The 17629-nt window shown below is 44.4% G+C and overlaps 1 protein-coding gene across 1 annotated transcript in view; it reads right to left on the bottom strand.

Moving 5' to 3' along the window:
• Nucleotides 1-6089, bottom strand: part of LOC126305108 (dipeptidase 1-like) — a 144887-nt gene extending 138798 nt beyond the window's left edge. The window contains exon 1 of the mRNA XM_049992017.1: nt 6007-6089. Coding sequence (XP_049847974.1) covers nt 6007-6089 — 83 coding nt within the window. The remainder of the gene's footprint in view (nt 1-6006) is intronic.
• Nucleotides 6090-17629: the final 11540 nt, after the last annotated feature.

Raw genomic sequence — 17629 nt, 5'->3', positions numbered from 1 at the left:
ACAGACAGCATTTATGGAACAAAGACAATGGTTTTGCAGTATGGATAGGTTCTTAAGGTAAAAAATTTTGCTGTCGCGTACTGATATTGTTAGCGATTGGTATTTTCAAGTAGGAAGTTTCTTTTAGTATGAGAAAATCATCAGTCTTGCTCCCAGCGGTTCAGTTTTACTTTAGCATATTGTAGCTGGTGCGATTTCTTTATGTGGTGCCGTTGCTACTGGTTATGCTGTAATTTTTCACGTGAGATTCTTTTCATATTTTGTCGGTTCCACTGCGCAAACCCTTTGCGCATTTGTAATTCAGATTTTTAATTCGCCAGTGAAAAGTGCGTGTTTCACAATGTTATCACGTAATTTCAGTGTCCCAATTGTTTAGGGCAATGTACACACAGTTGGTGGTAGTGGCTTTTTAGTAACAGTTTTATTTCCTGCACACTGAACACCATTTCGTTTTCTCTTTATGTGGATGCCTGCGTTGTGACGCGCTGTTCGCAATAGTAATTTCAGTTTAACCTTCTTATAACAGAGGACAGTACATCGAGTTTTGAGTATGAAGCAGGCAAAGCTTTTAATGCTCATCAACGAACGAACGTTAGAGTCAGATCAAATAGCTTTCACTTGTGTGTCGCTGCTTCGGATTGTCCGCTGGCACTTCTGAAAAGCAGTCAGATAATTTTTTTTTCTTTTGCTGCAACCGAGAGCAAAGCGCATGTTTTATGTACTAATAATGTCATGTTTCTTTCCTTACAGCTATTTTCTGTGTAATTGTTATGTGTGAAATTTTCCATATTTTCATATACGAGTATATGGCGTATGGCGAATATTAATTACTTGTGATAGTTTCATTACGTGTCAATATTTGACTATTGGGTTTTCTGTTTGGCAACGATAAGTCGTATTTTCTAATACAGCATTTTTCAGTAATTTATTCTGAGTGACAAACAGTATTACAATTTTAGCATTTTTGGTAACAGCTGATTTTCAGCCCGTTTTGACTGCGCTACTGACATATTACAAGATTTAAAAACAGGCATTGAGAAAATTAAAACAAACACAAAAAGCCGACCACGCAGAAATAATGACACCAAAGGACGAACTTGTCTGAAAACAATAATCGAGACTCTGATGACACATTGTCTATGTACTTTGCGGACACAGCCGAATACCAGTGCTAGATACATTTCCAGGAGAATCAGACAAAAATGCATAAACAAAAGAATGATATTGCAACTGTACAGTCACAACTTTCGCGTATTGAAGAAAGATAGAACAATAATAATTGTAGACAAGATTGTATACCTTTAACACAAGTCCGCACTATGAAAACCTAGACAACAGTAACTTACCAACGTGAACCGTTTCACATGTCAAGATGATGGCGAACAGAGAGCTTGGCGCAACCGCGAAAACGCTGCGCCAAGGCGCAGACATATTTGACCACAACCACTTCCTTACAGTATGAAAGTTCAAAGTTTTCCGAAATTTCGCTAACGAAATTCTTCCATGATCAATTTATATATGCGTTAGCACAAAATTTGCGACTTGGACACAAGCTACAATTCATGTACAGATTCCTAGGAAATGAACCAGCAGTCACAATCCGATCTATTATAAGAGATTGTGGGTCAGAAGGGAACGTTTACTACGAATTTTAACTGCATACTGGTCTGCATCAAGGGATAGACTCAAACACAGTATAAACAACTTTGAACAAATTTTCAAATCCAGTGGAGTATTTCCAGAACACGATACGGCGGAGCCTGTACCTGTACGATCCGCTCAGCCCACCTGAGTTAATTACAATTTGCCTCACGAAACTACCTACCCATTTACGTCAAATAACCGTGGTAAGCAGGTGTAAGGACGTTTTAGAATTATGAGCCTTTTGCAAGAGTTGGAATTAGACAATGATCATGCTCTAACAGGAGAATCAGCTGATCACACGTTTGATTTTTATGATTTCTCATCTTCATGATATGATAATAGGAATAAGGGAACACCATATAATAAATTTCGTGGTAAAAACCATCACAAACGCGATTACAGACACCGTCCTTACGATACGCAAGTGTGGCACCGAAACAACTACAAAGATTGCCGCTTTCTCAAAAGCCATGAGTCGAATTCGTATTCCGAAAGTAAACATCGTTTTGGAAACAGTCATAAAAATAATGAGAATAATAATCACGGACGTTCAAGTAATCAGCAATGCAATCAGTCGGATCAAAATCACATCTGCTATAATTACGGGAATTTAGGCAAGAACAAATATCAGAATAGGTCAGCAAAACAAGTCTACATGGCAGATTTCTGGTAGATTGTCATAACAGCTGCAGGTAGAGCAGCGAATAAGAATGAACAATGACTTGAGATCCCGGTAGCTGAAGGAAAAGGTAGAGAACTCATGATTCTACTGCCATAACTATTAAATTTATGCAGAAATTAATCTAACAATTTTGGATCAACATGCCGTTTTAAAATTTCAACATTGGTAAAGTTCACAAGAGGAAGAGATCAACCACCTACGTTTCCTGTATAGCGATACTATTCAGTGCTCACCTAGTTCTTTTGACTTAGTACAGCTCAGCACTGTCAGAACTACAGTTACGATCAGGTAATCAATTAAAGTACACTAAGCTAGCAAAGACCGAGGAAACAGAAAATTGTGATTAACATGACGGGAAAGAACTCGGCGAAATTTTATAACAACTTACGGTAGTGTTTACACATAGGGCCGGCACCATCAACGGATTCCAGTACCGCTTTCAGGTTAGTAAGCACAACAAATTCTGTGTAAGACCTAATGCAGTACCGGTTTATTACCACGAAAAGGTGAAAACTGTTAGGTTAGAAAACTGTCTTTTTGATGCAGCTGTCAGCTCCTACAATCGTCCTTTGCACGTCGTTGAAGAAAGAGACGGTTGTTCAGTTTTTTTTCTATTTGTTCACTGCAGTAAGTGCTGGCAGTGTTGCTTTACACTCTTATATGAGAATATGGTTACACAAATCTTCCCAATGTGTGTTACTTGTGCAAAGAGCTACCCAATTTTGCTATTTATTGAATCATTTGCATCTGGCCCCACATGGTCGATGCAGTAAAATCCTTCTCTGTGATCATATCATTGACTGATGTGTTATACACCATGAGGACTACAGGGATGAAACATAAAGGATGTGATTCTAAATAAAACAGTGGCTTAAGATGATGACTGTCAGACTGCTCTTTCACTGTTGGTCAGAAAATATTTAGAATCGCTGGTGCATCTAAGGATCACCACTTTAATCTTAGAAGTGATACACAATGGTAATTTAAGTTGTTGCTTACTTTTTGATTTAATACAATTTAAATCAGGAGTAAGGGTATTAAGGAAGAATTGTTCAGCATAACTTTATCTTAAGCTGTGATCAACTATCAAATACCACTGTGAGATTTGCTTGGCTTGTGATATGTGGACAGTGTTGCGTTACCACAAGCAATTGGGTAAAGAGAGAACTAGCGCTTTTGTTTCTGCGGGTTTCATATATTATGGGGAAAGTGTACATTAAGGGGCAAGCTAATTGATTTATAAACGCTGGGGGCTGATTTGTGACCACCTGGGAATAATCAATCCTTCTGAGAAACCCCCATCCCTTCCACTCCTGGCCCCATCATCTGGGAAATCGCCAAACTTCCACTCCTCCCCTTGTCAATACAAGCACACTTCTGATATAAAATTAATTGATTAATTACTTAAATTAATAAATTAATTATCCTCTCCCATGGGAAACCCCCCGTCCACAACTCCCGTCAACAACTTCCCCCTCTCCACTCAGAAAAAAATTGGCGGGAAAATTGCTGAGCTACTGGACAGGAAGGATCTCACAACAGGAAATCAACTACATTGTAGATGGTATAATAATAGATTATTTATAAAATTCAATTTGCACAGTTAGATCTCTTATTTAGAGGAAATCATGTCATTCTCTATGTAAATAGATGTATGTAAATAGATGTATGTAAATAGATCTTTTATCTGATCATGCAAGGAATAACATCAAAAAATCAACATGACTGTAACTCAACACACATAATTCCACCGTTATAAACGTTCGGATTGTGTCTTTGCACCAATCATAGGGGATACAGGCTGGGGGACATGCTGGCTGGGACATTGCATCTTCACATGCCCATTTCCAGGTCGCTTCTCCATGCCCACACCACATGCCACCTCCATAATCCAGGGCAGGAATGCAGACATGTGTCAAACCCTCTCAAATGGCTACTTCCTGTTGAACAAGGCATCAGGTGCCAACATCCCTTTGATACCACACTCTTCTTCTTACACTCCCCCACACACACCTTCCATACCATGTCAGTGGAAGCAGTTCTATTTGTTCACCCTGCTGTGCAGGTACTGAGCTATTCCATAAAACCACCAGCAGAGGACGCTTCTCCCTCCAATACCCTCCTCCCCTCCTTCTCACCCTCCAGATAGTGCCTGTCAGCCAAAGCATCAGGTGGTGGCAACTCTTTGATAATGTTACCTATGATATTCCTATCTAAACACATTCCCTCCCCCCCCTCTCTCTCCCTCTCCCCCTCCCCCTCCCCCTCCCCTCTCTCCCCCTCCCTCTCTCCCCCTCCCTCTCTTCCCCTCCCTCTCTCCCCCTCCTTCTCTCAATACCCCTCCCACTCTCATTAATTTTGTAACACCTATTGGAGTAAAACTATGAACTTTAAATCTTTGCTAACGTGACCTGGTAGAGAACTCAATGAGATTTTAGGTTGCTTTCTCTTCCAACTTATCAGGAAGCAAATACCGTCTGCATGTAGAATTCGGTCATGAGTGGTGATCCCATTAAATGTACACGTACTGGTCCACTGTGGCAGGTGACCAGTGTTCGAAGCTGCTTCCACAGACCTGTGTAAAGTTTTGTCTCCTATACTGGAGGAAGACCATATCCCACAGACTGTCAGTCACAATAAGGGGTTCCTATTCCATTCATTCATAAGAAATTTGATACATTGTGTTTTGCTGTAACACATTCAAGCAGTGTATGGCTGCAGCTGTTTACACATCCGTACACTTCGATTTTCTACTGTGACTTTGAGGTCTTTGTCAAGTGCTAAACCACATTTTGGCCCACTGTCTTTCGCAGAAAGGTGAACATCGCTATGTTTATATTAAGCGGCTCCCACAGCACAATGAATGGTTGAAATTAAAGACAAAGGTGGTGTTACTTGAGCCGTGGCGGCTCATATCGATAGTGCCACACTGGTGGTTTATCTTTCGTGCCACGGTCAGGACGGTAAGCAGCGCCCTCTTGGGACTACGAGAGAAGTAACTAGGCGAGGTCCTAGGGGGGGGGGGGGGGGTGCTCCGGGACGTGGTGGAAGACGGTTGTCGGGTTGACGCAGCGAGTGTGGGACCGGACCTAGCGCACGGAGATATACAAGTTGCCTCTGAACGGAAGGCGCCGTAGCAAGCAGCGGGAAGCGGGCGTCCTGTAATTTGTGCGAAGGAGTAACGATTTTTGCATTGGATGTCCCAGTGGTTCCCGAGAGATACGGTGGCTGCTTTCGGAGAAGAGAACTGGTAGGAGCTTGTGTCTACGCTCTTTTCAGTACGGTGTTGGTGCCTGCCGTTATAAACGGGTGAAAATCAGGCGCTTGTATTGACTATATGGGAACTGGAGATGTAAAATTACATTTATGATTGAGTCTCACATGTACTGTGACAATTGAGAGACGAAAATTGTGGTGGTTTCATTAGGTCTGGCTCTTTGCTGAGTAACTAAGGGAGTCAGTTATTTGAGGTAACTGAGGGAGCACCATTATGTTGGTCTAAGCGATACGTTCTCCACGTTCTGTCTATGGCTTTGCAAATCGAAATCGTGTGGGAGTACACGTGTGAGTAATTTGCTATTGTATTGATGGTTATGTTGTAAGGACTCTTCTCTGGTGTGTTAAATCACGCGCTGATTTGTAGCCATTCTAAGCAGAAGTTACCATTGCTACTTGCTTACGTGTCCCACTGAGCTGATGGTCTTGCAACCATAAGGCCAGCAACCCTGTGGCCAGCAAAGAGTATTAGCTTCATCTGGGGCATGTTTTTGTTAATAAATGTTATTCGTCTCAGTCTCATCAGTTAATTACTCGGTCCTTCAGTCCCAACCATAAAATTCTTGCAGAATGGTAACATTCTACAAATAGGTGTGTACAGTGTGAGAAATTTGAACGTGGTAGGAAAGGCTCAATCTAAATAATGAAAGAGGATTACGATTTGTTATAAATCAGAAGGTAGGTCAACGAGTGAGTTACTTTATAGAATTCAGTGAAAGGTTCATTTTAATTGAAATTGATAGCAAACCAAGGACATCAATACTAATTGAGATGTAGATGCCGACTTCACAAGGGGACGATAAAGAGGTGGAAATAGTATATGAGGGCACCGAACAGGTAACTTAATGTCTAAAGCGTCATGATCATCCAATACTAATGGGAAATTGGAATGCGGTAGTAAGGGAAGAGTGACTCCATTTCAACCGACAATAGCAATTGCACTGTACAAAAATAGTAAGAAGATGAGGTACACTTAGGAAAGGACGCACACATGGGAAAGTTTCAGCTGGATTATATCATCTTCAGACACAGATTCCGAACAGGGATATTGGATGGTAACGTATGCCCAGGAGCACAGGAGCAGACAAAGATCGGATTTAAAGTTTAGAATGATAAAGAATGGACTGAAGTTTAAGAAAATCCTCCAGAAGAATCATCGAGGAGAAAAGTGGAACACTGATAGACTGCAGAATGATGAGCTGCGTCTGAAAATCACAAAAGCTGCAAATACTGTGATTATAAGTTCCAGGGTAGCTAGTTCATTTGAAAAGGAATACACAACTTAAAAGCGAAAATCACACGTACAATGTAGGCAATGGCGAAGAAGCCTTTGGTGACAGAAAAAAAAGTCATGTGATCGAAAAAAGTACAAAAACGATCAGGGAAATACAGGAATACATCAACATACATTGATCAGTCAGAACGTTGTGACCACCGATCTACTATCGAACCCACGTCGGAGGTTCGAGTCCTCCCTCGGGCATGGGTGCGTGTGTTGTCCTAAGCCCGCATCTCGTGGTCGTGCGGTAGCGTTCTCGCTTCCCACGCCCGGGTTCCCGGGTTCGATTCCCAGCGGGGTCAGGGATTTTCTCTGCCTGGTGATGGCTGGGTGTTGTATGCTGTCCTTGGGGTAGTTAGGTTTAAGTAGTTCTAAGTTCTAGGGGACTGATGACCTCAAATGTTAAGTCCCATAGTGCTCAGAGCCATTTGAACCATTTTTTGTTGTCCTCAGCCTATGTTAGTGTAAGTTAGATTCAGTAGTCTGTACACCTAGGGACCGATTACCTCATTAGTTTGGTCCTATAGGAACTTGCCACAAATTTCCAATTTGTACTGTCGACATAAACACTTGTCTGGGTTTGACTGAGGGCAGATTTTGGCGTCCCAGAGGTTCAGCTCGAGCATTTCAAAACTATACGACTTATTGGGTCTTCAAGGAGTGCTGTAGTGAGTGTCTGCAACATGTGGCAAAACCAAAGTGAAACCATCCAGAGGTTGTGGGGTTGGTCGCTCACGCGTTATAGATGTCACACGTCCTAGGCTGGGCAGACTGGTGAAACGGAACCGACGGCGAACTGCGGCAGAACTAACCTCTGACTTTATTGCTGGGCAGAGCGCAAGTACGTCTGAACACACAGTACACCGAACACGTCTCAGCCGAATGCGTGTGCCATTGGTAACACCAAAACATTGGTAGCTATGACTGAAATATGCACATGGCAATCGGCACGGTATAATAAATCCTGATAACTTTCTGGTCATGCTGAAGACAGGGCGTGAATCCTTCATTCTCCAGGGGTACAACTCCTTGGCACTTGTACTGTGGGATGGAGAGAAGCTGGCAGCAGCTCCATTGTGCTCTGGGAAACATTCACGTGGACATCCATGCCTCCAGTGGAGCCATGACGGCGAAGAAGTATCGTACACGCGTTGAGAATACGTACAACCTTTTCATGATGATAATGTTTCCAGATAGCAGTGGCATTTTTGAACAAGATAATGCATCATGTCGTCAGGCCAGGATTTTGATGGAATGATTCGAGGAGCACAGTGGCAAGCTCCAGTAGATTTGCTGGCCTTCCAACTCACCAGATCTGAACCAGGTCAAACACATTTGGAATGTGACTGAACGTGTCATTAGAGCTCATTCCCCTCCGCACTCTTCCCGGAGCTTACGGGAATTAGGTGGCTTGTATCTACAGATGTGGTGCCAACTCCCTCCATCGACATACCAGGGCCATATTGATTCCATCCCATGACTTGTCGCCCCCGTTATCCGTGCCATAGGTGGACATACCGTCTAATGGGTAATTGGTCATAATGTTCCAGCTGATCAGTGTAAATGAATTATATATAAACTGGTGCGAAGCCGAGGCAAAGTGCCTGCGGGAGAAATATGGAGAAATCGAAAAATGGTCGTCAGTAGGACAGAGTCAACAAACCGGAACGTCCTCCGATGCGATACTTCGTGTTAGATCAAAAATGTGAGCCACACTGGGAATGGAACTCGGGACCTTAGTCACGCTCGGGTAAATCAGTCGGTAGAGCTCACGAAAGGCTGACGTGGCTGAGTTGGTAGGGCACTTCCCTGCGTCAAGCAAAGGTGCCGGATTCCATTGCTGATACCACTCCCAGTTTTGATCTTCCAAACAATTTCGTATCAGCGCACACTCCGCTGCACTCGTCCAGTTTGTGGCTGAGCCACGTCTGCGCAGTCCACGTCTTCTCTCTGGAGTGCCAGTCGCGCAGTTTCCGCGAAAGAACTTGTGTCGAATTTGGGAGACAGGAGATGGCGGAAGAAAAGCTGTAAGAATCAGTTGTTTGACGTGCCCGAATAGCTCAGTTGGTCGATCACACGCCCGCGAAACGCAAAGGTCCCAGTTTCGAGTGCGAGTCCGTCACAGAGTTTTAAGCTGCCATGAAGTTTAAAGTGAGGAAGAACTTAGCCATGGGGTCTTCAGAGTGAAGGCAATTAGTTCCAGTTTCGGTCCAGAAAGAAACGCAAAGAAGACCAAAACTATAGTTCTTCTTTGCCACGGTCCGGATGAAATACAAGTTTCAGGTTACTTAAAGGATCTCGCGCTAGTCAATCATTGAGTATACGTATATAGGATCTCTGATCAGTGACACAGGAAAGTTTTATATTAAGAAACGCTGAAGATGATCTTAGTGGATACGTCTGTTCGAAGAATCAGTAACTTATTAAGTGAATGAACGAATGAGGTTATGACGCTCGTCATTGAGTGGACATAACGCACGGTACAGATTACGAGGTGTATTTGCAGTAGCGAGCCGCGCCACTGACTTCGGAGTGAACCCAATCACAGCGATAACGGGGTTGTTTACGGCAGTATGAATTTTTTAGCGAGCGGCGATTGAGAACCCGGGCTACGCCATAATCAATGTTGCGTTAAGGGATGTTTTAGAGTAAATTTTCGAATGAGAGGTAATGGTTTGCTGCAGGATTGCCAGTTTTACTAATCACAAGAGCCAAGTTAGTTTCATAGATAGTTTTATATTTTTTCTTAGCATCAATGAGACGAAACGGTAACTCTTAAACGTGCAGATCCTGTTTGAGTTGAAAATGTTCGAGTCTGCGCCTTATATTCTACTAATTCGGATTATGAAAGGGTTTTTAAAAGTAAACAGTCGAGTATTCCGCCGAAACGCAAGCTAGAGACTGGTGCTATTCCAGCTCTGGATCTACCAGTCAGTGGTGCTGAATTAGGTACGAGTGATGAGCCTGACAAGAGGAAAGCATTCGGACGCGAAACAGAAGCTACCGTAAAGAAGTGGAAGATATTTTACAAGAAAATATATTTCGACTAAGGAAGAAAAGAAAACGTTAACAGTGAAAACAAATATTGTTTTCAATGCAACAGTGCGTGCGTGCACACACCAACAACCAGAAATCATGAAAACAGAAGTGAAAGATCTTAGGCAAAAGAATGAAAATCTACTTGAGCGTGTCTTTGGATGTAGCGGCGAGTTACTGAAATCAAAACATGTTCAAAAAGCAATTCGGGCCTATTTTCCTGCCAATAACAAGCGGTTGTGAAAACACTGGTCTTCTTAAGACACTGCAAAGGCTGCGAGTCTTATAAAACGTTATCTTTTGTCAGCAACTTATTGAAAAATCCTGTTCCTAGTGAAGGCATTATTAAAAGAAGACTGTCAGCTTTGCGTTCTTAGCTTTCATGAAACGAATGTGAACAGTGATTTATAATTTGTACAGACAGAAAAAAAAAACAAGAAACAATTGACCACTGAATTTGTTTTACAACAAAAGCAAATGAGAAGAAAAGGAGTAAATCCAACAAAAAAGAAAAGAAACCTACTAGTATAGAACATAATAATAGTAACAATAACAATTCTAAAGCGTGGAAAATCTCGATTATATTCATAGCTGCCTACGAATTAAACGAGTGCGGCTTGCGGCTAAATAAGCAATGGAGTGCGGAAGGGCGAGAGGGTTCACGGTGAGGTCACAGCAGCGCTGACCCCTACCGTGTGTTCGTGAATAAAGCGACTAGAGGTGAGTGGGCCGTGGCTGACCGTTTCTGAGTGATGGAAGGCCAGAATGAACAGCGCCGACACACAGAACGCGGGCGGTCGCAGAGGAAACGGCGGGCGCGTCTGCTACCAGGAGGCGGGCGGAGAAGAAGGCAGGCCGTAACGAGGGCGGCGCCCCGCCACGCCCCGCCCCACGAGATTGCGCGGCGGTAGGAAATGAGCTGCAGCACTGCCGCCCGCCGCTTCGTTATCGAGCTGCGCCAACTGCGGCCCAGATTTATACCTGTGTAAATGCGCGGTCCTAAACAGACGAAACGATTTGTCACTGGTTCAGCCGGCACAATTTGCCGAAACCGAGGCGAGCGTAGCAGACTACGTAACAAGTTCACTTTTAAGTAGTGTAGTTCCCTGTAGAAGGTGACATCGGGTGACTGAATACTCCTCGAGCTTACGTGCGGCGCGCCGTTCACATCTACATTTACGTCTGCATCCACATCTACATGGATACTCTGCAATCGTAGTTAAGTTCCTAACAAAGGATTCATCGAACTACCTTCACTATAATTGTCTATTTTTCTACTCTAGAACAGCGCGCGGAAAAAAACGAATACCTACATCTTTCTGTACGAGTTCTGATTTACGTCATTTTATTATGATTATCGTTTCTCCCTAAGTAGGTCGGCGTCAACAAAATATTTTCGCATTCGGAGGAGAAAACTCGTGATTAAAATTCCGCGAGAAGATTCCGCCGCAACGAGAAAGGCCTTTGTTTCAGATGTCCACCCCAAATCCAGTATGATGTCCGTGACACACTCTCCCCTTATTATCGGTAACACAAAACGCGCAACCTCTCTCTGAACTTTCTCAATGAACGCCATTAATCCTAAGTGGGAAAGATCCCACTCCAAAAGAGGACTGACTAGCGTGGTGTAGGCAGTCTCTTTGGTACATCAGCTGCATCTTCTATGTCTTCTGCAATTAAAACGTAGTCTTTGGTTCCCCTTTTCTATGTGTTCATTCAAAATTGAGTTGTTCGTTATTGTAACTGCTAAGCATTTACTTGAGTTTACTGTCTATAGATTCGATTGATTTATCGTGTAACCGAAGTTTAAAGAATTTCTTTTAGTACTAATGTGGATGACCTCACAATTTTAGAGTCAACTGATAATTTTCGCACCTTATAGACATACACTCCTGGAAATTGAAATAAGAACATCGTGAATTCATTGTCCCAGGAAGGGGAAACTTTATTGACACATTCCTGGGGTCAGATACATCACTTGATCACACTGACAGAACCACAAGCACATAGACACAGGCAACAGAGCATGCACAATGACGGCACTAGTACAGTGTATATCCACCTTTCGCAGCAATGCAGGCTGCTATTCTCCCATGGAGACGATCGTAGAGATGCTGGATGTAGTCCTGTGGAACGGCTTGCCATGCCATTTCCACCTGGCGCCTCAGTTGGACCAGCGTTCGTGCTGGACGTGCAGACCGCGTGAGACGACGCTTCATCCAGTCCCAAACATGCTGAATGGGGGACAGATCCGGAGATCTTGCTGGCCAGGGTAGTTGACTTACACCTTCTAGAGCACGTTGGGTGGCGCGGGATACATGCGGACGTGCATTGTCCTGTTGGAACAGCAAGTTCCCTTGCCGGTCTAGGAATGGTAGAACGATGGGTTCGATGACGGTTTGGATGTACCGTGCACTATTCAGTGTCCCCTCGACGATCACCAGAGGTGTACGGCCAGTGTAGGAGATCGCTCCCCACACCATGATGCAGCGTGTTGGTTGGCCCTGTGTGCCTCGGTCGTATGCAGTCCTGATTGTGGCGCTCACCTGCACGGCGCCAAACACGCATACGACCATCATTGGCACCAAGGCAGAAGCGACTCTCATCGCTGAAGACGACACGTCTCCATTCGTCCCTCCATTCACGGCTGTCGCGACACCACTGGAGGCGGGCTGCACGATGTTGGGGCGTGACGGAAGACGGCCTAACGGTGTGCGGGACCGTAGCCCAGCTTCATGGAGACGGTTGCGAATGGTCCTCGCCGATACTCCAGGAGCAACAGTGTCCCTAATTTGCTGGGAAGTGGCGGTGCGGTCCCATACGGCACTGCGTAGGATCCTACGGTCTTGGCGTGCATCCGTGCGTCGCTGCGGTCCGGTCCCAGGTCGACGGGCACGTGCACCTTCCGCCGACCACTGGCGACAACATCGATGTACTGTGGAGACCTCACGCCCCACGTGTTGAGCAATTCGGCGGTACGTCCACCCGGCCTCCCACATGCCCACTATACGCCCTCGCTCAAAGTCCGTCAACTGCACATACGGTTCACGTCCACGCTGTCGCGGCATGCTACCAGTGTTAAAGACTGCGATGGAGCTCCGTGTGCCACGGCAAACTGGCTGACACTGACGGCGGCCGTGCACAAATGCTGCGCAGCTAGCGCCATTCGACGACCAACACCGCGGTTCCTGGTGTGTCCGCTGTGCCGTGCGCGTGATCATTGCTTGTACAGCCCCCTCTCGCAGTGTCCGGAACAAGTATGGTGGGTCTGACACACCGGTGTCAATGTGTTCTTTTTTCCATTTCCAGGAGTGTATGTTTTCTAACTTGTTTTGCAATTGGATTTAGCCGGTCGGTGTGGCGAAGCGGTTCTAGGCGCTTCAGTCTGGAACCGCACGACTGCTACAGTCGCAGGTTCGAATCCTGCCTCGAGCATGGATGTGTGTGATGTCCTTAGGTTAATTAGGTTTAAGTAGTTGTAAGTTCTAGGGGACTGATGGCCACAGATGTTAAGTCGCATAGTGCTCAGAGCCTTTTGAATCATTTTTTTGATTACACTTGCACGCAATTTGGGAGCATAGATCCTGAGAAATCAGTACCCAAAACAACCACTTCTGGCCGTAATAACGGCCTTGATAAGCCTGGACATTGTGTCAAACAGAGCTTGGATGGCGCGTACAGGTACAGCTGCCAATGCAGTTTCAACACGATACCACAGATCTTCAAGAGGAGTGGCAGGCGCATTGTGACGAGCCAGCTGTTCGGCCACCATTGAACAGACGTTTCCAGTTTGTGAGAGATCTGGAGAATACGCTGGCCATGGCAGCAGTCGAACATTTTCTGTATCGAGAAAGGCCCGTACCGAACCTGCAACATGCGGTCATGCATTATCGTGCTGAAATATATGGTTTCGGAGGGATTGAATGAAGGGTAGAGCCACGGATCGTAACACATCTGAAATGTAACGCCCACTGTTCAAAGTGCCGTCAATGCGAACAAGAGGTCACCGAGACATGTAACCAATGGCACCCCATACCATCACACGGGGTGATACGCCAGTATCGCGATGACGAACACACACTTCCAACGTGCGTTCACCGAGATGTCGCCAAACACGGATACGACCATTATGATGCTGTAAACAGAACCTGGATTCATCTGAAAAAATGACATTTTGCCATTCGTTCACCCAGGACCGTCGTTGAGTATACAATCGCAGACCCTCCTGTCTGTGATGTCAAGGATAACCGCAGCCATGATCTCCAAGCTGATAGTGCATGCTAGTGCAAACGTCGTCGAACTAGTCGTGCAGATGGCTGTTGTCTTGCAAACGTCCCCATCTGTTGACTCAGGGATCGAGACGTGGCTGCACGATCCGTTACAGGCAAGCGGATAAGATGCCTGTCATCCCGACTGCTAGTGATACGAGGCCGTTAGGATCCAGCACGGCGTTCCGTATTCCCCTCCTGAACCCACCGATTCCATATTCTGCTAACAGTCATTGGATCTCGACCAACGCGAGCAGGAGTGTCGCGATACGATAAACCGCAATCGCGATAGCCTACAAACCGACATTTATCAAAGTCGGAAACGTGATGGTACGCATTTCTCCTCCTCACGTTTCATCAGGCAACGCCGGTCAACTGCTGTTTGTGTATGAGAAATCGGTTGGAAACCTTTTTCAGGTCAGCACGTTGTAGGTGTCGCCACCGGCGCCAAGCTTGTGTGAATGCTGTGATGGCCTTGTGCGTAGCGCCCCGGGCTCTGGGGCTCTTTCGGTGGTCGACGGCCTCAGTGACGTCAGCAGGGTTGCGTTCACAGTGGCGCCGGCAACGGCCGTCAGACACCGTCGCCAGCGCTCGTCCGACAACATCGGGCAAAAGCTCGGTCACCACGCGTCCGACCTCATTCCTCACTTTTCGGAGATGTCGGTCGGATTAGGTTAGGTTAGAATCTACGTGTGATGTAGGTTAGTTTTTAACCTACAATGGTGGAATGGATACCACGACGCGTTTTTGCTTGGAAGCAACTGATGCTCCAAAATTCGGCATAGAGTAAATTAAAAATTTAGTAGGATTTGGGATGTAAATGTGAAAATATTAGCTTTTAAATTATTTGGGGATCGTAAATAACATCCAACATATCACAAAAATTTTTAAACTACTTTTCAGACCTGTTCATCGAAAAGATGTAATCACCAGATGAGTAATCACCAGATGTCACATCTAGTTTTACTTGAACCAGAATTGCATCTATAATATGAGTATCAGATTTTTAGTAGAGCTCAAATCACACCTCTAAAAGCACCAGAAATCTGTTTTCCTGAATTTAGTTGAAGTTGCGGAGACATACGTCAATTAACATTCAGTGACTGTCATTCAGCGTATGTGTGAAAGACAAACACAAAGTTCGGAATAAGATACCCTGAGCACCTAAATCAGTAAACTGGAAACACATTTTCAGCCACTTCGTGTAAAAGAATAACAAGCCCACTGACATGAAAACGCCAGTAAGCAATAATAATACTTTTGTATACAATCAAAAAAGATGCACTACAGCAAATTTAATCATGAGATACACCATCCTTGTCACTTGAACAAATTATTTGAAATAAGATACACCTAAAATTTCTGATAAGGATTTTACCTACTTGTGGTTTCCAAGAAACCTACGATTTCAGCCCATATATTCCGAACCATATGCGGATTATTATTTTTTCATCCCCTGGATGCCAGAAACTACAACTTTGAATAAGCTTATCAGTTTCTCGGTGTATATATCTCGTGTCGTGTCGGCCGTTATGAGCCAGAAAAACAAAGTGATTGGAAATTCACCCATTGTCGTCCGAAATCTTGAGACCGGCTACTTGTGACCGCGCACTTAGTGACTTACTGATTAGAAAAGATCGGCCTTCTTCGGACAATGTCGGTCGGTCGTCGGAGGAACCCACCGACACTTGTGCCGCTGTGCTGGCAGCCTAAGGTAAGGACTCGGGGAGGAGAGGCAGGCAGGCGCCGTGGACAGCTGGAGAGAGCTCTCGCCGTCCTGGTAACAGCTGACAGGGAACAATAACAGCCGTAAAAAAAGTTCTGAAGCTGGCGCTCGCAGGGCAGAGCCATCACATACAAATACTTCTAGTACAAAGAAGTGATTTTCTTTCTTCTTTCGCTGTTAGTTTTATTCAAATTTGTGTCTGCGTCATGGAGTACCATTCCTTTGCATCAGCGAGGTGTAGGGTAGGGACCTACAATGAAAGTTGATCCTGCACAATTACCCTATTGGCAGCCGAAAGGGGGTGGCTTTAGAGTGAAGCCGGCCGGTGTGCCCGAGCGGTTCTAGGCGCTTCAGTCTGAAACCGCGTGACCGCTATGGTCGCAGGTTCGAATCCGGCCTCGGGCATGGATGTCTGTGATGTCCTTAGGTTAGTTAGGTTTAAGTAGTTCTAAGTTATAGGTGACTGATGTTAAGTCCTACAGTGCTCCGAGCCATTTGAACCAGTAACACAACCAGTAACAGGAACGTAGACCACAGTCAGTCAACACACGCAAACCAATAACAGGGATGATTAAATAGGGACAGACAGTACCACTAATGTGTTAAACCACTCATTATCTAGTTGATAGCATTTTGGGACAAATCGTACAAATGGGTCAAGAAGGAGAAAGAAAACGCTACAGAAAACAGGGAGATAAATTAACTGGTTCTAATCAGATGACGACTAAGATGAAGTAAAGGCTTATATCTTCGACAATAATGGCAGTCTGAAGGCTAAAGTTTTCGTAGAAGAAGTAGAGTCAGTTTTGCAAGGTTTTAAGGAGGAGAAGTTCTTAGATGAACGGTGTATATATAATCATGAAGCCAGGAAACCTGTTAGAAGACTTGTCTTGTTTCAAACTGCAAAAGCAGACGGCGGTATTATAGATAGCAATGTTGCGCAGTTGCTAAGAGGTAGAGAGTAGTTTAGATTATGTGCAGCAAATGAAAGTAGAGCAAGTCGTCAAGTGCACTGATTTAAAATTGATGGACAGGATGGAAAAGGCATCTGCGAATACAGAGGTTGATAAACTCGTGAATAAGAATGTAAATGTACTTGCAATTACAGAAAAATACTTTGGCTGGAGATAGGTGGAAAAAGATTTACTAGAATACTTTTATGAGGAACCTGTTCAAGCTAGAATAACTCACACTACTATGAAAAGTATCACCTGAGGAGCAACAGTTGATTGTCTTCTTAACAGTGGCAACCGAGCAAGTGCTTCGTTCTAAACATTCTTTGATTCTATTCCTGATAAAAATGAGCTGTCATGAACGTAAGTAGTTTAATAATAGTTGGTCCTAATGGAAAACTTTCTAGACCAGTACACAACGATGTTTTGATACCGATTGGCATAGGTAACATAATAATAGATCATCCTGATTTTAATCGTATTCAGTTTAACTTAGTTAGTACAGATGATCTTTTAAAGAAATACCAAGGAAAGTGACTTCGATCAGAGCCACTTAGCATTTACCTTTCCACATTTACCAGTGATTGCAAAGCCTTTCATAGGAAATTACGTGGACATTAATAACGAAGCATGGGAACTGCTTATTAGAGTAATGTGGAATAAGGGATACTTGCAGGAAGATACTGAATTCGGTAATAATGTGCAAGATGCTAATGCGGAAAAGAACTATGTCCTCGAAGAAATAAAGGCTGCATTTCTAAGAAA

Source organism: Schistocerca gregaria, unplaced genomic scaffold, assembly GCF_023897955.1.
Source record: "Schistocerca gregaria isolate iqSchGreg1 unplaced genomic scaffold, iqSchGreg1.2 ptg000255l, whole genome shotgun sequence".
NCBI lineage: Eukaryota > Metazoa > Arthropoda > Insecta > Orthoptera > Acrididae > Schistocerca > Schistocerca gregaria.
Note: the sequence above shows the minus strand (reverse complement) of the source record. Positions and strands in the feature narration are given on the sequence as shown.